At 36.6% G+C, this 23,567-nt stretch overlaps 1 protein-coding gene across 2 annotated transcripts in view; it reads left to right on the forward strand.

The window, feature by feature from the left end:
• The window catches only part of GPHN (gephyrin), a 294,994-nt gene that overhangs the window by 184,436 nt on the left and 86,991 nt on the right, over positions 1–23,567 (forward strand). For both annotated transcript variants that reach the window (XM_065635424.1, XM_065635425.1), the window contains exons 7-9: positions 417–689; positions 1,936–2,043; positions 9,186–9,320. In XM_065635424.1, the coding sequence (XP_065491496.1) occupies positions 417–689; positions 1,936–2,043; positions 9,186–9,320 (516 nt within the window). The remainder of the gene's footprint in view (positions 1–416; positions 690–1,935; positions 2,044–9,185; positions 9,321–23,567) is intronic.

The following is a 23,567-nucleotide window of genomic DNA, read 5'->3' on the forward strand; positions in this document are numbered from 1 at the left end:
TAAGAACGATTTGAAGCTAATATCTCTGCGTGGACAGAGTTAAGGTTTTTATTCTGCATTTTTGTAGCTTTCTGCCAACTGCTGTGAACTGGTTTCTGTATTATGTATTCATGAAAATTTAACTCTTGTTTTCTGAATTTTTAATCCAATGCTAGTCTAATGGCAGTAGCCCTGTTGTACAGCTTCCTATATTTGCATGAAAAAGGGCAAAAATATATAGTAGAATCCCCAGTTCTGATTCCGAGTTTCTTTTTTTACCCTCTATGAGCAATTGCATAGGGCATTTAAGGTTTTATTTATGATCATGTGAAAAGATGCATCTAAATCTCAAATATCTTTTAAGAGCAAACCTGAAAAATCCCTATTTACTTCTGCAGGTAACTTTCAATAGTCATTTCTCTTCTTGTTTTGTATAGGAATGCTTTCAGTTTATACTGCCAGCCCTACCTCACGCCATTGATCTTTTGCGAGATGCCATTGTAAAAGTAAAGGAGGTGCATGATGAGCTTGAAGATCTACCTTCACCACCACCTCCTCTTTCTCCTCCTCCAACCACCAGCCCTCACAAGCAGACAGAAGACAAAGGAGTACAGTGTGAGGAAGAGGAGGAAGAGAAGAAGGATAGTGGGGTTGCCTCAACAGAGGACAGTTCTTCTTCACATATAACGGCAGCAGCCATTGCAGCTAAGGTGAGTCTGGCTTGTTTCCCTGAGAGACCTTTAGTTTCTATCTCAGGTACTTTCCACCAATATTCATTTGCATGTTAAGACTATACATGGATGTCTGTGTGGTCAAACAGGTGTATTGTAGGTACGTTTTGCAGAAATATAGATTCATAAAAATATGAATCCTGCTTCAGTAGGTGATGTTAAATTTCAGTGGAAGATATATTGTTTATTATCTTGATGATAATATGCATCTTTATGATACCATTCTGATGTGACAGACTGTTTTTAGTGTGTTGTTGTTTTTTAATTCAAAGTACTCACACACCTGTGCATGCAAAGTCCAGTAGGTGGCAAATTAAGGAATCGCAATAACATTTTCTAAGCTGTAATATCTATTATGAAAATAAAATGTTGGTTTCTAAAAACATTGATAAAAAGTATGACAGATAGGTAGCAGGTTACAGCTATCCAGACTACTGTATTCCAGTGTGCATGTCCGCATAAGCGACATGAAATTCTGCCACAAAGCTGAATGTCATCACATTGTATTTATAGCTGTGCTTTAACCAGTAATCATAGATCAATATTACTCAAACCAAAATTACAAATTCGAGACAACAAAAGGAAAACATTAGATAAATTTTAAATGTTTTCCAAAGAAATATTGTGTTACTTTGAGCAATATATAAATATTTACCTCAGTTTTATGTTTTCAGTTTTCAAATGGAAAAACAATGTATTCCTATGTGTTTGGAAAGTTTTTTTCCAAACTGCTTAGTTCTATATTTACTCCACAAATTGTGCTTTTAATTCTTATTCTGGGAATTGAAAGTCTAAGTAACTCAAAATTGTATTAAACAATTTCTAAGCCAAAGCAGCAACATTCTAATTCCAGAAATGTGAATTCAGGTCTGAGACATCTTGACATTTCTAAGACAGCTGCAACTGGAGATCATCTCCTCATGTACAGAAAATCCTGATTACATATATCTTTACAGGGATGAATTAAGGTAATTATCACTTGCAAGTTTCAGTTTTTATTAATGCAAATTTTAAATTGATTAATTTATTTTGATATAGGTGAAGATAAATAACATGTGCAATTTTTGAAGGCAGAAAATACCTGAGATCTAAACTGACTGTGTTCATATGAGCTTGGCATTTCAGTGTCACGCTTGTTTTCACTTCATTCCCTTTCAGTCATTTGCTTGTACAGTTTCATGTTTCCCTGTCACTGTATTCATAGCTGTTATGTGTTGTGCATTAGAAGCATCCATCCTACACCAGTACCGCTGTTATCATGGCAAAAGGTGAACAGCCCATCCCTGGTCTCATCAGTTATTGCCATCACGCAGCAGGCAGTGCAGGAGAACCGGTAAGAGACACTTCCAAGAGGCTTTTTGCACTAACAGTAGCTAAAAATACACTGCCTGCCTCCTAGACTACTGTGTGAACAGACAGTGTTATTTATTTTCTTCTAACAAAGACACATCGGTGCTATCTTATAGAGAACATGCTACAGAAAATACCTTGCTTAGCCCTGTATCTTAAACAGAATAAAGTTCATGTGCATTGTCAGTTTGAATAATTTGGCTGCTGAGCTAATCATTGCTATAAAGCCTGTGTTTCTGATTAGTCACAAACTTCATCATCTAATATGCTCAATAATTGAATATAATTAAAATAATCTCCTAGAATTATTGCTTTAGAGCTGTGAAATTTTGGCGACTTTTTCCCCTTCATTTGCCTTGCTTTGCTTTTTCTCTCCCAGTAGTTCATCAACATAATACAGTGTGTGTACAGGGTATTCATAGTTCGCTTCCATCGCTTGCAGTTTCTCCCTTATTTATGTATTCTGGTTAGAAGTAGATTTTCTCAGAAACAGAAGAAAATAGTTGAGGAGTCAGGATACAGCGCACTTATTACAAATTACTGGATTTTAGTGACTAGTAGGCACCTATTTCAATGCATGGTAGAAAGGACTTAGTTTATTATAATCCAAAGGTTATAACTTGGGCTCAGACGAAATACTGTATTTTCCATCTCCCAAAGGTTTAGTCTGGGCCTGAATCAAGATAGAATAATGGCTGCAGTATGATCAGGAATCAAATGTCATTTACTGTATTCATACCTCTAGGTTAGGGAAACCTGAGGAGGGCAGTTGGGCCAGAGAGAGTTGTGCCGTCTGCCCCATTCAGTCCATGTCAGCCAGCAAACAGGCTCTAAGTTCTTGGGAAAATATGTCACTACATTTGATGAGCAGAGGCTGCACTTTCTTGTTCCCTTAGGCAAATAATAATTTAAACCATCAATCAAATAGCATAACACCTTTGTATTTAAAACGTGATGACCACGTCTCTTGAAAAGTCACTTCAGGAAGTGTGAAGGCTTTGAAGTTCACACACCTGATGATAAAGCTATATATCTGCTATATACATACATACACACAAACATTTATTCCAATAGTTTCATTTTTTTGAGTTGAGTTTACTAAACTGGAATTGGCACCATATTCTCCAGTATCAGTAAACCAGTGAATTCAGGCTCTCCGAAGCACGCTGTTCAGCTGTCAGCCAGGCTTCCGTGCCCTTTCGCAAATTATTCTTGAGCTGTTGTTTTATGCATCCTATAATCCAAATCAGATCTTCAAACTCAGAGCAGGAAGTGGCTAGTTTTTCAGAAGGTTGGTGGGGTTTTCTTAGCTCTCCTTTCTCTATGTTTTTGACATATTTTTACTCTTGCGAAACAATGACAATAATTACCATCTACAGCTTGTTTTCTTAGTACCTCACCAGCACTGTCCATCTTTGTTCCAGTCCTAGGCAAAAGAGAATAAAGAGCTCATATCTTTTTCTCCTTCTTGTCAACACTCAGTTCTCATCTGAAAACACAAATATTTAAACCGATAAAAAAGTACTTCTGGGAAAGGTCGTACCAAATAAAAAATGTAGAAGCAATGACTGATGGGTATGGTGGATAGCTTTCTTTGTCACTTAATTCATTTCTCAGTCATTTCTTTCTCTGTCAGTATGTTAAAACGGGTTTTCCACTCCAGCTACTGCAAACAGGAATTACCTTCACTGAACGCGGAGTTTTATTTTACCCCATTTAGAGTTTTGAGACCTTTGTCCTCTATTCAATGTGTTTGAGGCTGGCAGATGAGTTGAGGAGGGAGACATCATTAATACCCAGAGTGTGACTTTGTGAAAGTCTAAAAAAACTAAAGTCTATCAAAAACACAGTAATATTTCTGCCCTTCCTTATCATGCATTTCCAGGCTTCAGGAAACACAGAAATTTTTCATGGATTTATCAATCTCTTTAGCAGGTTTCACAAGAAATTGCCATGAATACAGACTTAGATTGCCTAAGTTTAATTTTAAAAGGAAAAAACTCATTAAATGTAAGTAAGAAAAATGAGTCATTCTCCATTTCATATAACATATATGCACAGAAATACCAATCACATTCTGTTGTCACTTTCACGTAAATGAACAGTATATGTCCATTATATATTTTATATTTATATGTTTATGCAGTGTGCATATTAGTACCTTCTCTGAAATCAGTAGGTTTGAGTGGTTTGAAGAGCATACTAATGCTGGTTTTAGCAATACAACACATGCCGCTGTCATATTAGAGAAGTAAACTTCTTGAGAGCAAAATTTTTAACTGTGAACTAACTTAATTCAGTCAGAGTTTGTGTCTGCAAAAGCTAGCAAGCTGAAACTTAAAGTTCTAGGTAGGTTTATATTGTTTTATAGCAGTTGTATTTTCTGTAAAGGTAGTGATGAGGGAATAATTCTCATTGAAATAAAATACCTGTAATCATCTTTTCCCTTTATCTTCAATTCCTTTTCTGATTAGTGTCCTGGCTGAAGTTTTACTTAAATTTTAATTTTCTCACAGGAAAAACATAGTATTTCACATGCAGTTCCATGGAGACTGGAATTGTCTCAGTCACTTTGTTGCAGAGAGAGTTCTTTGTTCTGAAAAAGGTGATACTGGATAAAATCTGAGCAGGAATGAGAGATGGATATGGTGGCTAGGAAAAAAAAAAAGTTACTTGCCTGAAAGGGATGAGACAATATGTAATATCTGGTTACTGGAGAGGAACTAGAGTAAAGCCAGGGAGAATTGGATCATGGTATCATTTGGAAAAGCAATATTATATTTGTATTGTGGGATCTTGGAGTGTGTAGAAGAGGTAACGGACTCATACACTATCATGTCAATATGTGCGCAGCTTTTTATCAGAGGAGGGTAAAGAAACGGTATCTTATTTGAAGACTTAAACATATTATTTATTTCATTGTGTCTATTTTATGCCTTTATCAAAATGTAACTTTTTGCTTTATTGTCCTTAGTCATGAAGATTAAAAGGAAGCATTAAAAGTTGTAGGTAGTACTGGAGTTATGCCAATATAAAACTTAGGGATGTCAGCCTTTTTTGTGTGTTTAACATATGAGGAGATTTCAGGAGAAAAAGAGAACAGAATGGAAGTCATACTTCTGACTACAAACTGTTTGCATGATCAGGATATCATTGTCCCTGTTTATTTATAGCACAACTCTAAGATGCCATTTGCAAATCAGAATACTCCAAGTAGAAGCCAGTTAGGCACTGTTTCTGGAGAGGAAGATACCGCCAGCACAATCGTTCATAGTGAAGAGAAACTCTGCTAGCTTGATAATTTATAGTGGAAATTGCAGCACAAGTTACTTAGCTTTGAAAGATCCTCTAAGGAAAGGTTTGGTTTTTTTTTTTAATGCTGACAGAAATTGACTGGCAAAAACTACTGTCAGTCTAGAAATGCAGCAGTAGAGCAGAAAGCAGGCAGTTGGTGGCACACTGAGAACAAGATCTGTTTCCACACAACTTATAAACAGGTTATAAACATAAGAAACTCTAATGCATGGAGGAGGATTTATGGGAAAATAAGATACCCTGGGTGTAACCCAGTATCTCTAAGTCAAGGTTGCGAAGTCAGGCATAGTCATTACTTATAGATGGGAACCAAGGAAGTTGAGGGGGAAAAAATGACCAAAAAAAGCAGTATTTAATGACTTCAGTCTTAAGGTTGGTCATTTTAACTGCAGAGAGACAAGGAACAACGCTGTCTTAATATCCTGACACTGGTCCTAAAGATGCAATAGATTTTAAAAGCTAGGATTCAAGCTTATTCCTGAAAGGAGGTACTTTTCAGTGGCTGCTATTTGCCCTAAGGCTTTACTAGGGCAAGAATGCTCAAAATGCCTCGATGCAGACTGGGTACAGCAACTCCATTTAAAAAAAAAATCCTGGCTGGAAATGCCTAATGTTAGTGATTCGGCTTGTCACTGGATCTTAATTTCTTTCTTCCTTTTGTTGTCTGCTATTGCCATTTCCCCAAAACATGGGGGTTCTTTTGCTGATTTTCTTACAACTTGAACATCAGGCTGAGCTAAGAAATTCTGAATGAGGAGTCAGATCTTAAAATATGTCTGTATATATATATAAATATACCTTCAAAGATCCAAAATACTGTATTTTCTTGACTGTTGTGATAGAAAAGTGAACTGCAGGCAATAAGAGCAAACTGATCTGGTAGAACTGCTGCCTCTGGAAAAATTAAGAGGTTAAAATCATGAAAATAAAATCAGAATAAGTGTTTGTAGAGAATAAGCCTTTAGTGTGTTGTAGTGCAATATCTGCTGCATTTTGTGTTGTAGAACTAATGTTAGAGATCAGTTCTCCTATTAAAGGTTATATATCGTTTGTATGTATTACCATTTTATGCAAACAAAATTTAATCATTATGTTAAACTAGCAATCTAGTCAATTATAAAGCCAGTGTGATAGCTGTATGGCTGGGCCCACATACTGCAGTAATAAGAAACAACAGACTTAGTAAGACTTGGTATATTAAAGCTAAGAAAGCCTTTATTCTTAAATGCATTCTTCTACGTCTTTTCTTTGAAACTGATAATAAAACTGAACATAAGAGATAGATGATAAAAAATCATGATAGATTAACTTTTATAACTGAAAATAAGACCACTTTCTGTTGTAAGTTGGTGTAATTCCATTTATTTAAGCGGCTTAATAATGCCATCTAAAGGGTCTATCCCTGTAATTCCAACTTAGAAATAGAATTGTAGAATCATAGAATACTTTGGGTTGAAATGGACCTTTAAAGGTCATCTAGTCCAACCTCCTGCAATGAGCAGGGACATCTTCAACTAGATCAGGTTGCTCAGAGCAGCGTCCAGCCTGGCCTTGAATGTCTCCAGGGATGGGGTATCTACCACCCCTCTGGGCAACCCATGCCAGTGTTTCACCAACCTCACTGTAAGAAAATTCTTCCTTATATCTAGCCTGAATCTCCCCTCTTTGCATTTAAAACCATTACCCTTTGTCCTATCGCAACAGGCCCTACTAAGAAGTTTGTCTCCATCTTTCTTATAAGCCCCTTTTAAGTACTGAAAGGCTGCAATAAGATCTTCCTTTTCTCTCTTCTCTGCTCTGCTCTGATCTCCTCTCCTCTCTCCTCTTCTCTCCTTGGCTCCAGAGGTGGACACAGGACTCCAGGTGGGACCTCACCAAAGTGAACTGGAGGAGGAGAATCACCTCTCTTGACCTGTTGGCCACGCTTCTTTTGGTGCAGCCCAAGATGTGATTTGCCTTCTGGGCTGCAAGTGCACATTGCTGTCTCTTGTCCAGCTTTTCATCTAGCAGTACCCCAAAAGTCCTTCTCCACAGGGCTACTCTCAATCCCTTCATCTCCCAGCCTGTATTGGTACCAGGGGTTGCCATGACCTAGGTGCAGGACCTTGCACTTGGCCTTGTCGAACCTCATGAGGTTCACATGAGCCCACTTCTTAAGCTTGTCCAGGTCCCTCTAGATGGCATCCTGTCCCTCACGTGTGTTAACCACACCACTCAGCTTGGTGTCATCTGCAAACTTGCCGAGGGTGTGCTCGGTCCCACTGTCTATGTCATTGATGAAGGTATTAAATACTACTGGTCCCAGTATGGACCCCTGAGAGGCACTACTTGTCATGGATCTCCATCTAGACATTGAACTGTTGGCCACTACTCTCTGGATGTGACCATCCAACCAATTCCTCATCCACCAAACAGTCCACCCATCAAATCCGTATCTCTTCAGTTTAGAGAGAAGGGTGTTGTGGGGGACCGTGTCAAAGGCTTTACAGAAGTTCAGATAGATGACATCTGTAGCTCTTCCCATGTCCACTGATGTAGTCACTCCATCATAGAAGGCCACTAAGTTCATTCTGCAAGACTTGCCCTTGCTGAAGCCATGCTGCCCATCTCTAATCATCTTCCTGTCCTCCATGTGCCTTAGCATAGCTTCCAGGAGGATCTATTCTATGATCTTCCTAGGCACAGAGATGAGGCTGACAGGTCGGTAGTTCCAAGGGTCCTCCTTTCTACCCTTTTTAAAAATGAGTGCAATGTTTCCCTTTTTCCAGTCACCAGGGACTTCACCTGACTGCTGTGACTCTTCAAGTATCATGGAGAGTGGCTTGGCAACTACATCAGCCAGTTCCCTCAGGACTGTGGGATGCATCTCATCAGGTCTCTTAGACTTACGTTCAGGTTCCTCAGGTGGTCACGAACCTGATCTTCTCTTACAGTGGGAGGGACTTTGCATGCCCAGTCCCTGTCTTGCTTTTGCAGTCCATCCGCTCAGAAGGTGTGAAGAGAGATTGCCAGTGAAGACTGAGACAAAAACGTTGTTGAGTACCTCAGCTTTCTTGTCCGTTGTTACCAGTTTGCCAGTCCTGTTCATTAGGGGGTACACTTTCCTACGTGTCCTTCTAGTACATTATATGGAAAAAAAAAAAAAAAAATTAATTTTTTCCATTCAGAATGGATTTTAAACTAAATGTTGGCTTCACATGATAGTTTCTAGTGCTTTTGCCTGTACTCTCTCCAGATGGGCCTGTAGCCTTTGCAGCACAAACCTTACATCAAGAAATTTTGTAGCTGAAATAAAGTCTTCGGTACATGGAATGAAGAGTGTTTACTGCATGACATTTCTTATGAGAAATTTTCTGACTGCATGACATTCCTTCAGAGGGGTTCAGTCATCACTAATAAATGGTTTTCTGTTCAAATATTGTCCCCTAGTTAGAGAATGGGAAGTCTGTCTCCCTTCACGCCACAGTAGAAATCACTTTTGGTCAACGTTTGGTTTGAAACAGAGGCTTAAGAGGATAAACATTACTTTCTTATTATTTCCTATTGGAGTATGTTTGATTCATAGGTTTTTCAAGACAAATACTATGTTCTGTGCTACTTCAGTTAGAATATAATCTTATATATTTCCTAGCTATTTGTTACTGAAATTATGAGAACATGCCGTTAACCACTGCCAGTGCTGTGTATGAGGAGGTATGCAAACTGAGGAGTAGACTGTTCCTACATTTTTGATGTAAGGTTTTGAGTAAGTTTTAAATACAGTATATTTTTTACTATTAATTCCATCTCTCTTCCTCTCTTCTTTTTAAGATTCCAGATTCCATCATCTCTCGTGGTGTTCAGGTGCTCCCACGTGATACAGCCTCCCTCAGTACTACTCCTTCAGAATCTCCTCGCGCCCAGGCCACCTCTCGTCTCTCCACTGCATCCTGCCCAACACCAAAAGTAAGTACGTTTATGCCTTGCAAGCTCCATGCTCAAATATGTAATCTATCAGATTAATGTATTGCATCTGCTGAACAAGTTTGGTTCGCATGCAAGGGTTGTATCATTCTAGGTAATAGATAAATGCAAGACAGTGTAGTTCATTCCATGTATACTGTTGCACAATTTAGTATGTGAGTCCACCAACACGTTATGTTACTGAGGTTTCATGATATCTCTTGCAATATCAATCATGAATATGAAACTTTTAACACCTTGAATGTCTTAATATCCCCAGGAACATAGATAATCCTGCCACTGAGTAACAACATTAAGCAAGTAGTATTTTGTCAACAAAACATATGTGCAAATTTCTAACCTGGGCTGGGGCAGTTCTGTGCCCCACTTTATCGTTGTTTGGTTTAAGACACTTTCAAACCAACTGGTTTTGCTCAAACTTAGATATTTGCTGCCTGACATTTGGAAACAAAAAACAGCCTAAATTGAATAGAAAGAAAGTTTTAATGCCAACCTTACAGGATTATTATTCAGTTCTTACTGATTATGCTATACTATTTAGTCATTGAGGTGAACTCTATTATGGGTTTTTTTAATCAAACTTTGTAATAACATACATCAAAAACTAAGTGAATTGACCAGTGGCAAGGCCGGTAATGTTTACCTTCAGCAGAATTCCTTTCAGCAGAAGAAAACTCTGAATTCGCTTGGTGCGTTCACATCACAAAGATCTTTCTGTGGCACCAGATGCTGACGTAATAATAGACCTGTAGCAGATGGCAAACAATAACATTCTTCCTCATCTAGTTCATGATCCTTGAAGATTATTCTGCTTGCTAAAGTGATTGCCAGCATCTGCTAGTTCTTCTTTCCTGCTGTCTCATTCTTTTCTGTCAGCAAACAAGATTTATGTGCAATCACCCATAGAAATGTTTTGGTTTAGCCTATGGGATTGTTTTATGCAGTATTCACCTTCACTGTAATAGAATCAAAATTATTCTGATGGACAGCACACTTGAGTATGCTGTCTACTTTTCTTAAGAAGATTTTCAGTGAATTCTATCTGCAAGTGGCTCCTTCATTTTTTTTCTAAAAAATTGACACTTGTCTGTTGGCTTAAAAATAAAAACTCAGAGCTTATTACATTGGAACACTCAGAGCAGAAAAGTAATGTGAAACAGAGAAACTGCACTGAGTTTTATGCCTATTGACAATACAAAAGTGTCTAAAGAAAACCAAAGGAGACCAGGCATAAAAACAGAGACAGCACTGCCAAAAAATAGCTGTAGATGAAGCCTGTATATTTTCAGGAAGGTTATCACAATGGGAAGGACGAAAGCTTATCTGTTGTGAAGCAGAATGCACTCCTCTAGACTATCTTCAAAGATTCAGAGATTACAGAAGGAAGCTACAAGAACTTTGAAACAGATGAAAAATCTGAAGCTCCTCTTTGGGAAATCAGTTGAGATGAGCTCTTATCATAATTGGATCGTGCTTTGGTGTTTCATGTTAAGCTCTGGTTTTCATGTATTACTGTAAAATCAGATTTTGCTCAAAATGTGTGAGACCACACCCCTTTTATAACAGGAGTTGCCATGCAACATCTACCTAGACTTGCTTTTCTGTGATGTCTTTCAAGAGTGGGTGGTACAAGCTGATATAGGGAAAGATCTAGGAAAGCCCAACTTGAAGAGTGATCTCATCTGTTCCTATAACCTCAAGGTTGGATTTTGCACTAAAGTATAAGCTTCTTTGCCACTTAGAGAGCTCTTGGTTCATTTTACTTATTGCTTTAAAAAAACCACAAAGTACTCATTATCTTTTTGTTCAGTCCTTTTCAGTACCCTCAAGTTCTCAAACATCATCTGAATTTGTCAAGAAATATGGTTCATTCATATTCTTCAAGATTGTCAATATGTCTAAATGTCTTCACTTTCTGTGTTTTTCCTTCTGGATCCTGGCTTTCTAATAATGCAATACGAATTAAATTTACACTGGACCTCTTGATCCACACAGTAGTAAGAATAAAGATAAATTGTACTTCAGCATCCAGTTGACATTCCAGGGTGCTCTTTTTACTTCTTTAATCTGCAAGAGTGTATCTTTTCAATGTTCTCATTTGCTGGTTTAGGCACTCACTTTAAGGCTCCAAAATGTGTATAAATGAAATGAAACAAAGCAGAGGAAATTTCAGAAAAAAAAAATTTTTTTTCTTTGATTATACATGTTTGGACTAGTGGTCTAACTGTGGTGCTAGTGACACTATATTTCTTTGTCAACTACATATACCAGTTTATTTTTTGTACCATTTTCTTGTATTTTTTTTGTCCTAAATGTACATAAACCCTTACATCTCTCTTACTGGATTTGCTGAATAGCAGAAAGTTGTGTGTGTCTCTCAGAAAAAAAAAAAAAAATCAAGCTTCTGCAATGATGGGAGCGACTCTGTTGAATGAATGTAAGTAGCAGGTTACTAACGCACGGGGGTATTGGAGAGGAGGTATGGGAGATTGCATTGCTAATACTCCTGGTTGATCTGTTAGGAGACGTCTTTAGCTTATCACAATTATATTTTGGAAAATGTGATTTTTTTTATATATATATAGATCATGTAGATTTAATTTGAAATTCACTGTTCACACTTTATCTTATCCATGTTCTCTGAAAATCTCTGTTTCTAACAAAGTAGTAAATGACAAATATTGAGTTTGAGCCTGTATATTTCAATCAGTCCTCAAAAGTTTAATTTCCTGATAAAAGAAGTAATTATATTTTTCACTGTAGCCTCTTGGGAGGTCAGAACTTGGCAAGACAAATTTCCATTGGGACCACTCTGCCTATCATTAGGTACATCCCCAAAACTAGAGCAAACTTGATTTTGTTAACTTTTAATAAATCTCTGTAGAACACCTTCCTTGTTCTCTAAACTGCACTTGAGCTTCAAGCAAAATCCACTGCGTCTCAAAGAGTATTTAAACCATATTTGTAGTAGATGGATTCAGATATAGAGGCAATCTAAGTTTTGCTCAGAGGAAAACTGCACTAACAGTCCTCCCTTTTTCATTCATTCAACCATGAAGCTGATAGTGTTTGTGACAGATATTTTTATCTGCTACAGCATAGTTTTGGTCTTTTAAATGTTTTACTGCTTTCTCAACAAGATTAGATTGAATTTGCTGAATATCCACATGACAAAAGTTTAGGATGACACAGTGTGGCTTGCAAGTTTTTCTTGTCGTTTCCAGTAGCTGCTCAGATTCTAAGATCTTAGTATATTTTTGTTTCTGATTGTCATTTTCATGAAGTTAAATGCAATATTCTTTTCAGATACAAAAGCAAAACACTACCTAGTGTAAAATATTAATACCTTTTACAAATACGGAGAATTTTTTTTACATTTGCATTGATGTTGAGTCTTGGGGCTTTTTTAAACTTACAGTATAAACTTTTAGATCTATTACTTCAGATAACTTACAAGAACATGTCCAGAGCAAATGACTGAGTCATTCCTTCAAACTCCTAATTTTGTTCTACTCTTAAGAGAGATGATACTAGTATAAAAGAAAATTACAGCTTTCAAGTTGAAGTCTTCGCTTCTCCTATACATAAATGACGTAATCAATATTTAATTTTTGGCAATGTTGTGTGTTAGAGTCAAATGAAGCAGATATAGAAGACCAAGGACAGGTTTAAAATTATCACCAGGAATACATTTCACTGACAAGAGGTGTTCAAAGTGTTTTACTTTGCAAGATCATCAGTCTCACTGACGTTCGGTTCTTCCACTTCAATGTGCAAAGTTTCTTTCAGTTTTATCTTTGATCATGAAGGATCCTAAGGAATTTGTTGTAGTACTTTTAAGATGAGAGCTTTCCTTTTTTTCTTTTTCCATCTTGCTACTTCATTCCTGACACTCCTTATATTCTGCTTACATATTTATATTCTTATATTCTGTTACATATTTGTAGTTGTGACAGATGATAGATAGGTTCTATTTCCTACATAAGAAAAGTATATAGGCTCAATCTTACTGCTGAAAAGAGCAAGCAAGGCTACTTTTCAGAAATTTTTTAGATTCTAGCAAAACTGTCACCTGTCCACCACTCCATCCGCACCTTTTTTGTGGCACAGTACATTTAGTTCTACCAACTGATCACTTTGTGTAACTTTCTATAGCTGTCTCCTATTAAGAACTGTTGGTCATTAATAAGTTGACGTTCATGTAAAGACCTAATATTCCTAACGTAAAAAGTATGACGCTCATAATTTAGGTAAATGTTTCAGTTGCAGAGAATTTCTGAGATGAAAAAGCCTAGAAAAATCCATTAAACTTAAAAAAAAAAATTAAAGCCTGATGAGAATTATTTCTGCGGCAGAAAATATTTCATTATCTCAGTCATCTCTCATGCTTCCTATCAATGAAAAATGATACTTTGAACACCTTCTGTCATGAACCACACCTTTAATGTTGAATGTGCACATTGGTGTAAGTTTTCCACACGGTCAAATGAGTTGCAAATTAATTAATTTTCAGTCTAGTGTTATGACTTTTAATATACAACTACTATGTGAAGTAATTACATTAGCACATGGGGTCAGGTAGAGTTAGCAAGTTGCTTTTATATCCATTATTGTTACAAATTTTTCAGTAGAAATATTCAGTATTTTTCAGTAGAAGAAAGATCAGGTTGCTCACCAGAAATTTTTGGTTAATAATAAGATGTTGTTCAGGACATGATTTGGCAAGCTGTAGTTTTATCCACAGAGTAGATATTTTGTGTGCATTGAGTGCATTAAATTTTATATTTGTTATCTTCATTCCTACTATTTCTTCTTAAGGTAGTCAACAATGTGAAGGCAATATGGCAAGTATATGAATATATTTTAAAGTTCATATGCATACGCTAAATTCCCAAGTAAAGGTTTTTTCTTTTTTGTTTATTAAATTTGCATATACTATAGTTTTTTCTACCTTGGAACTTCCTTGAGGAAGTAGCGAGTGCTTTGGCACAGCTGCTTAGCTGTGATATGGTTGGGAAGCATGGGAAAGTGGAAAGGATGTTTTAAATTGTTAGGATGATCTAGGCAAGTAGAATCACACTGGAGCTTTGCAAGGGTTTCTTGGTTTGTTTTGTAAAGCAGGTAGCTGTTTATAGGCACACGGGCATAGTTAGATATTTGATCCTGCTAAAAATGCCAATGATTTCTAGATTATCTGTGGGTTTTATTTTCTCTTAATTTTTTTTAGTGCATATTCCAGGATTACAAAAAATTATATTTAGTGAAAAGAGATGCTGATAGAGTGTATATTGGAGTAGAAAGTAGCCAGAGTTGCCTTTAGGATGAGGAATCCTGCTTACTAAGGCACATCAATCTACTGTGTCCTCCCAGGTTTTCCTGAATACAGTGCAGCAGTGGGTTTCAAATCAATTACTAATTAAGATACTAGAGTATTTTCCATATAATCATTACCTTTTTTCTTCATTGTTTAAAGGGTATTGTCCTGGCAAAACACGTGGATGATTGAGTCTTATTTTTAGTTTACATTTTGGTTAAAAACATTGTTGTTAGTTAAAAACACTAAATGCCACAGCTTTACAAGTGAGACATTGTAACTAAGAAAGAAGCAGCTTGGTATGCTTGGCCAAAAAAAAAAAATGATAAACCAAGCAAAGTCTACTAAAATCCTTTCTAAAATGGAAGATTCACTTTGTAGGAAGGTTGAAAAATATGGGAGTATGGTTTAGAGGTTTTTTATTAGTACAAAAATAGACCCATCAACAAGTCTCTGGAGAGGCAGAGTTAAGGTTTGTGTCATTGAGTTTAAGCTGAACATTGAACTTCAATAAAGGTATTTATTTGACTTAGTTTTATTTATTAAATATCTGTTTTTCAAGTAGTACCGTATTCATTGGTAACAGGAGTCTATATTAAATACTACAGCAGTGCAAAAATCCAGTTGCCTTCCTTGTCTTGTGCCCAGGAACAAGCCAGGCTAAAGAAGGATGTTAGAGTAGGAATTGGCCACCTATACCAATCCAGAGCATCCAGGACAATTCTTGAATTCATAGAATTAGCTACTTTTCAGATGTTATATACCGGACCATATGAAGAAGCTCTCATGCAAAATTTTGCTAAGTATCTCTTTCTAAGTAATCAGCTGTTATTTTACTAGGCTATGGAATTGCATTCTTTTCCTAAGACCAGTGAAACTTTCAAACGTGTCAGATATAAGCTCAGTCTTCCCCTGAAAATAATTATTTTTTTCAAATTGTAACTATTCTGCATGTGTATCCCTCCAGAACAGAATAAGCTTTCAGTACAGACATCCTGGCTCACACATGCATTGTATGAGCTCTGATCTATGTATGCTTATGTAGCATTGGTTGGTCAGTTCCTCCTCAAAATGTTTTTTGGTTTGTGGGATTTGGTTGGTTGGTTGGTTGGTTGGTTTTTTTGTTTTGGTTTGGGTTTTAGTTGTTTGGTTGTGTTGTTTGGTTTTTTTTACAGTTAACTTTGGGAGCAAGAGTTCTCGTTTATTAATATTCTTTCTTCAAATGTCTAGTGGGTTTTTTTTTTTTCAAAATTTGGTAACTTCAGTTTGGCATTACTTTAAGAAAAGATGTGCATCCTTCTCACATTAGTTTCCTTAACTACACCTTTACAGTCCCTATCCAAAGTAATCTCTGGTTTAAATTCCAATGTATCACAAGAAGAGGGGGTTTGGCTATGTTGGTTTGGGGTTTGTTTTTTGTTTTGGGGCTTTTGTTTGTTTATTTGATTTTTTTTTCCAAACAGCAATGTAGTTACATGTGTCTTTCATCCAGTTTCTTAGTTTAGAAATTACTGTGAATGCACCTCTATAGAAATATTTTCTAACTCCATTTTCAATATATCTGGTTCTGGTCATGTCACTGACCCTTATCAAGACTGTTGGGGCCTGGAGATCATTTTGATGTCTTGCTGGAGTTGGCCTCTTGGAGCAATATTGACTTCCCATCTCCATTAATTCTCTTTTCCTTGGGGAAAGGTTCTGATTACCTGTGCCGATTGATATTTTTTGTTTGTTTCTTCATGAAATATGGTTTCAAGAATAAAACTATGCATCTATGTGCTCTATTTTCATATAGCCATATGTTCTGTTTGATTTTGATCCTTTTGATAAAAGGATCAGAAATTTCAAAAACATACTTGCAAGGATAGACAGCAATTCTCTTTAGTTGTTTCTTTCTTATTATAGTAACTTAGTGATGGTCTAGCAAAGTTCAATGCCAGATATTATGGGAGATGTAGGTGATGTTATTTTGAAACAAAAAGGATTTCAGTCACAGTTTCATATCTGCATACTCAAGAGTGCAAAGATACATGCATTCAGTAGTCTGTCCGGTATTCGGGCATCCAAATATGTGTACCCACCTGGTCTGGTCAGGAATGCCTGAAATTATGTATGGACTATCAAGGGACATGGTTTAGTGCTAGAGTTAGGTTATGGTTGGACTTGATGATCTCAAGAGTCTCTTCCAACCAAAATGATTCTATGATTCTAAGTCCTACACAGCTTCTGTAGGTTTCTTCTTACATGGTATTCGTTAAGTCAGCATTGGATATGCTTTTTACACTCTTTAGGAGCTGACGGTTAAGGGGATATTTGTCTCTCCGTCTGGTTCCACCTCTTGAATATGTAAGATTTGCTTGCTGTCCTTTGTTTTCCTTATCTGAACCTGCCTTTTATCATTGCAACATCATCTCTCAGTGGCTCGACTCTTTAATTTGGTCTGTAAATCATTTTAAGTTGTCTTGTTTTACTGATTGAGTATCCCCAGGAGCTTCATGAAGTGCTGCGAACTAAATGGACTACTAATCTGTATGCCATCAGCACGTTTTTCTTACATCTCTTCTGCTATGCTTTCTGGTCCTTCCACATCCATACATTTCCATTTTTTCTCTGCCACTCTAAATATATCTGTTGGTTATTCAAGGAGTATTCTTATGCAGAAGTCTATATTATCTTACTATTGAAGCAAGCTACTTCCATGTCACATCCTGATATCGTATCATGCTTCTACAGCTTTGCAATATAATAATAATATTCCATTTCATGTGCACATGCAACCCCAGAGTGCTGTAAAAAGTGGTGATAGTCCAGCAGCAGCAAGCAATTATGTGTTTGCAGGAGCCAAAACTGAAATTTAGACCAGGAAAGTTCTTCCAAGGTGTGCATGTTCCTGTGGTTGATGTATCATCTGCAGTAAAAGTTTGCAGGTTCCATCACAGAAGTAAACAGCATCTACCTGATATAAGATGTGAGAGAAGTTAGAATCTAAAGCACAGACATTGCTCTGCTCCTGGATGATGTAAATATGGAATTGCCTTCAAGCCGTACATTCTTTAATGAGTGTACTAGCAAGTGTCCCTGAAGTCCAGTTTCACCTTTGAAAAGGTTTTTAGGACATACGGCAGTTAAAAGTAAATGGCACTTCCTGGTTCTATGAATCCTGTCTCCTATTTTGGGCAATATCTAATACTATTTACTGTTGTAATATGTAATACCATCTAAGATTTGCAAACTAAAAATACTTTCCTCCTCTGCACGGCTGTCTCCAGCCTTGTTTTAGAACCTCACTGTCTATCTCATTGGTCAGTCTGCACTCAGTTGCCTTTGTGCCACTTTTGGCCTTTTAGCTTAAATAGGACAATCTTTTCTTGATCATATATTCATTCCTCAGATAGACTTACAAATGGGATGCATAGAAGCTTTCAGATTTCATTTTTATGAATTAACTAAGTCAAACTACTTCACTTTCATCCTTTTTTAAAAGAAACCTTCAAAAGTCTTTTCCTGCATTTGTTGTAGATTTCGATTTCCTTGGAGAGATCAAAACTGTATATCTGTTTATATGAGATTTACTGGTGTTTTGTGCAACAGATTTATAATCTCTGTCATTTTTCCAACTGTTAAGTCCCTGCTCATGTAGCGAAGATCCTTGTTAATTCAGAACTTTGTGTTAAATTTCACTCAATTTCTTTTACAGCAATCTTCAGTGTTATCAAATACCCACTGATGAGATTACTTCAATATTCTGTAATGATGATGCCTCCCATATTTAGCTGAGAGCACTCCTAAATTTTGTCAAAATCATTATTGAAAATGCTAGATAAGGTCAGTTCCTACATCACTCATTTGCAAACTACATTCATAACTTCTCTTCAGCTTGTTCCTCTTTCTGCAAAATATATTGTTACCTTGCAACTAGCAATTCCCTTGCCCTCCCAACAATCCTGGTTTTACTTCTGTATGTTCCTGTCCTACATTTCGTCTGTTTATAAGAACAGCTACCTCATCAAAAGTAATACAGCTTAATACTAATTCTCATTGATTACTACGCCTTTGTTCCTATGTCGTGTATTGTCATCCCTTATCAAAATTCAGGCAAGGTATTATTTTTCATTACCTAGTTTACCATTGATGCCTTCCCAACCTCAAATGATAGTGTTTCTACTTTTTCTGTTTATATGTTTAAGGAATCTTTTACTCCTTGTTTTAAATCCCTTTAACTCCATTTTGTTTTAACAGTTTCTAGCTTAGACAAAATAGTATATTGTACTTTCATGTCTGCCAGTCTTGCTTTCTGGACCTAGTAACCTTTTTTGCACTTTTTTTTTTATCCTTTTCCAATGAAGAAAACAGAGTCAAAGTGTTTCAATAATTTAATTTGGCTGTCTATCAAAGTATCTTCAGTTAGAGTGGTACTTTAGCAAAAGGCTGATGAAAGGTGGTCATTTGTCTCTCAAGGTAAATAAAACTGTTGTCTGTTAATAAAGAAAAGTATATTTTTCAAGATCGGTCTTATTTGAATTGAGTTCTCGTTCACTTCAGATTTATTACAGCCATATTAAAAATACTTCTCATTTGAGAGCAAATCTATCTTCATTTAGTCTAGCGGTTAGGCAATTTCATTATAATATAAAACCATGAAGTCCTTCTAGGTCTGATGTTATAATAAAAACAACTATCCAAGAAGTTAGTTGTTTATCTAAAAAACAGATTGAGCCTGAATGGAAGGCTCATACAGACCATTTACTTTAAAATGTGTCTGTGTCATCTCCTGGTTTTACATGGAGCTTACAACCTACCCTCTACAAGACACAGGAGACGTAGACCTTATCTCAAATTTGATAATTTTTTAAGGCCTATCAAGGTCTTGTTTCTGGCATCTTTTTTTTGCCCAAGCAGATAGGCTTTCTCTTTTATAAAAAGCTAATTCTCTGAATCATGTTACCCTTGCATTTATAGGTCAGCACAGCAATACGTCAAATGTGAATATAGTCATTCATCTATTTGTCTTTGCAAAACAGAAGAGGCAAGACGTTATCTTTTAGGACTTAGCCTGAGCAATTGCTGTCAGAATTCGAGAGTTACATTCATTAAGTAGATTCTTATATTATATAGATTACCCAAGTTTTTGAACTGTAGCTATTTTTAGCAAGTACTTTTCCAGAAGGTTTTGAGAAAAAAGGTACAAGATGCTTTCTCTTTAGCATTCTTCTGCCAAGTTGCCATGCATTATTTCCTGGCTGGAAAAGAACATTCATCCTGCTTAGTATGTGGCCTAATGCTCTCTCATACCTATTGGTGTGTGTAATCTTCATTCTGTGACTCTCCGTTCGTCAGGGTGGTTGCTTTAAAAAAAAAACAAAACAAATCTGTGCATGTATGTGTACACATATTTGTTTTTATCACAGCTGAGCCTAGGTACTGTGTAGCGATACCAGAGGAATATGTGTGCCCTATGTCAATGCTGCTTGACTTGCTTTTGGTATGGTTCCGCTCTATCTATTCTAGGTGCAATAAATCACACTTTATCTCAAATGAACAGTAGTCATTATGCAATGTGATGGGGTAAGCCCTATAGCAAATTTATCCAGAAAGGTTGAAAAACATTATTGTAATCCTTAACATACCAAATAAGTTCCATTAAATAGTCCTGTTAATTTGTAACAATCACTAAGCATCAACAAACAGTACTGAGAAATAAGAAGTCAAAGTTGGTAGAGAAGGTAATGGTTTTTAGAATCAAAAGAACAGTTGTCACAATCCTTTGTCCAGCCTTCTCATAAACAACCATTCTAAATTCGTTAATACAGTGCAACTTCTTTGTCTGCTTTCCCCTCTAATTACCTCCTTTCTCACAAGGTATGTTAGAAGCCCTTTACTTTGTAATTTGTGTAAGGCTTAGCTCAATGCTTATCAACTCTGTATCTGCAAGGAGAATTTAGTATGCGCCAAGTGCATTGCCTGTGTTTGAGAAAATTCTTCTTTAGCTATGCCACTTTTTGTTTAGTAAAATATTGATCATAGGTTGTTCTCTCTGTTTTAATTTTCTACATGCAACAGGAAAAGGGAGAAGGCACTGTAGTGCTCCAGGGAATTGTCCCATTTTGAACATCGGTAATCAGTTTAACTAGTTTTGTTTCTTCCTTGAAGAGATTGTGTAAGAAAATAGTACTTATTTTTTTCCACATTTCTGCCTTTGTAAAAGCAATTAAGTGTAGCAGCAGAAATCATGACAAAATTCTGATGATGTTAACATGTGAGTTCAGAATTGTGTGACCATGAAGATATTATGCCATTCACAGATGCATCAAGATTAGGTGTTAGAATATGGTCGGATTATTAATAGTAGTAACAACAATTCAAATTAACCCCCATATTTATTACATTCAAAATTTGTGATCAGTATCTGAAATTAATTTCCTCTATTTTGCTCACCAATTACTTTCATTTTAAAAGGCAAAATACACATTATCTCTTTAAAAGGGGCATTTATGAATAGGGTAGAATTTGATTTCTTCAGTTAGGCTTCAACAGTATATTTGCTTGTTTGAAAGGAAAGGAAGTTCTTATTTATCTATTTCTGGTCACTTTTACAGTAGCGTTACATATTCTTGGACAAGCATTTCTGTAGGCATTTATTGGTATTTGCATTTACCAAAACCTGTATATATTTCATAAAGAGTTTTTTATTTAAACCGGCAATAGTGATGACTTTAGGAATGTATTTACAGGAAAAGTCTAAGACAAATTAGGGATGCTAAGTGACTTCATTGATAACGTCTTTCACCATGACCAGCAAGGTATCTTTGATAGGAGCTAGCTTAGCACTGTCCTCCACTGATATATGAACAACACCTGCAGCTTTTCAAACTTCAGTTGATCTTAGGACAACAAGGCAAAAGAGTGGAACATTCAGAACTGAATTGTCAGGTTGGGAAAGGTATATACAAAGAATACAAAACTTAACTATGTAGGACTTATGTTGTTTTTATGTTTTCCTTAAATATGAAGTTATTGCCTGCTTGCCAAGACAGATTTCTGATATATGCAACAGGTGCTAAGTTTTTTAAAAGCTCTACCAGGAGCACAAGGTACAAATTTTGCTTTCCTTTGTGGGGAAAGCCAGAGAATAAATGAGGCTGCAGGCATAGACGAGGAGCAAAACATGCCAGCAGCCAGTGAAAAAATGTTCAAAGCAGGACTGGAATTAGAGGATTGAAAGTTTTAATTTGAGGAGAAATTGGATGTAAAGGTTGAGTGGTAGAGGCCGGGCATCAAGCAAAGTAGTATTTGTGGCTCTTGAGTGATGAGGCTGCAGAGCGTAGAGTGGTTTGGAGAAAAGTAGGAAATAGCTTGGAAGCAGGAATAGCGTTATGAGAAAAGACACGGCAGTGGTCAGGAAGAACTAGGAGAAAGGGAGCCCGGAGTGGGCAGAAGGGTTTGCAGAACTTCAGCTGTGTGGGCAGGAGAGTTGTGTGGCTGAAAGGTCTGAGACAAGCTGGGTCTAGAAACACTGCTGTAAAACTTGGTCCCTACATGTTTGTGCATACGCGTCCCCTATATGATAAAGTGAAGCAGAAAATATTTGAACTTATTCTCAGTAAATTTACTTGCAGCAGTCTGGTTTCAGTAGACAGCTTTGTGCAGGCTAATTCAGCCTTCTGATCACCAGCACTCTTTACAATGAGTGGGAGCCCTTTGTGCGATTTCCACACCATTCCTGCCAGGCTGAACTTGCCTCTGCCAAGAGTAGCCATTCGGTTTCATTACTCATCACTTATAACCTCTTCATGTCTTGGGCAACATAAAGTCTGTGTATTTTGTTAACTGCATAGTGAAAGTAAGGACCAAACTCCCATATGCCCAGAGCTCCAGTTTATATGAGATTTAGGGCATTAAGTCACTAAGAATAGTGGCATAATATGTAATGTTTGTATTTACTGTAGTCTGTTTGGCCCTGGCTGTGCATTTTACCTACCATCTTTTAGATTTGATTTCTGAACGCTAAATTTCACTGAAGTTAATAGATCTTTTTAAAAAACTAGGCTGCCACATGTGGTGTATAATAACCAGTATATTACAAAATCTCCTGGGTAAGGACATGGTTACATTATCTTTGTCGTTATGTATGTTAACAGAGCATTGATCTAGTGATTATATTAATGTACTAAACTGCAAAACTACAAGAAAACTGCATTAAATTTTACCACTGATTGGTGCACCTGCACTGTCTTTATTCCCTCATCTGCACATCGAACAGTGCGAGTAGTAGTGCCCATTTAAAAAAAAAAAAATTTAAAGTACATGGGTGGTGCGGACAAAATTTGTGATGGTATGATAACAATGTTTTACTGGCATTCATTGCACTCATATACGTTTTGCTTTTGGAGCTGTACCATTTTCAAGAATTGCAGCCCTAATAAAACATTTATGCCATAGTGCAGTATAATGCATAGGTGTGAATATGTTTATTAGTTGACAACGTATGTCTTTGTTACAGGAGCTTGTATTCCCTTTGCTTGAAAATACTCCCCATTTATTTAGGAAGCCCGATCTAATTGGTGTTTGTCTGTCCTAAAACTGCAGAAGTAAAAATACTTTCAAGTGTAAGTCTACTTTTCATGCACGAATGTAAAAAATATACATAATCGACTTTTTTATTTAAAAGAAATGGATTTGCTGCAATAGTAAAAATATATTAAGCTCTTTGTTAGCTCTAGAAACTGCTCGCTTGATCTGGAGCATTCTTCTTATTTGAGAAGAGAATTCTAGTTGGAGTTCAGATTTCTATATCAGAATTTTTCAGTGTTGATCAGGCAAGTAAGGGTTGTAAAAAATCACAGAATCACAGAATGTTAGGGATTGGAAGAGACGTCAAAAGATCATCTAGTCCAATCCCCCCATCGGAGCAGGAA

Source organism: Caloenas nicobarica, chromosome 5 (assembly GCF_036013445.1).
Source record: "Caloenas nicobarica isolate bCalNic1 chromosome 5, bCalNic1.hap1, whole genome shotgun sequence".
Classification (NCBI taxonomy): Eukaryota; Metazoa; Chordata; class Aves; order Columbiformes; family Columbidae; genus Caloenas; species Caloenas nicobarica.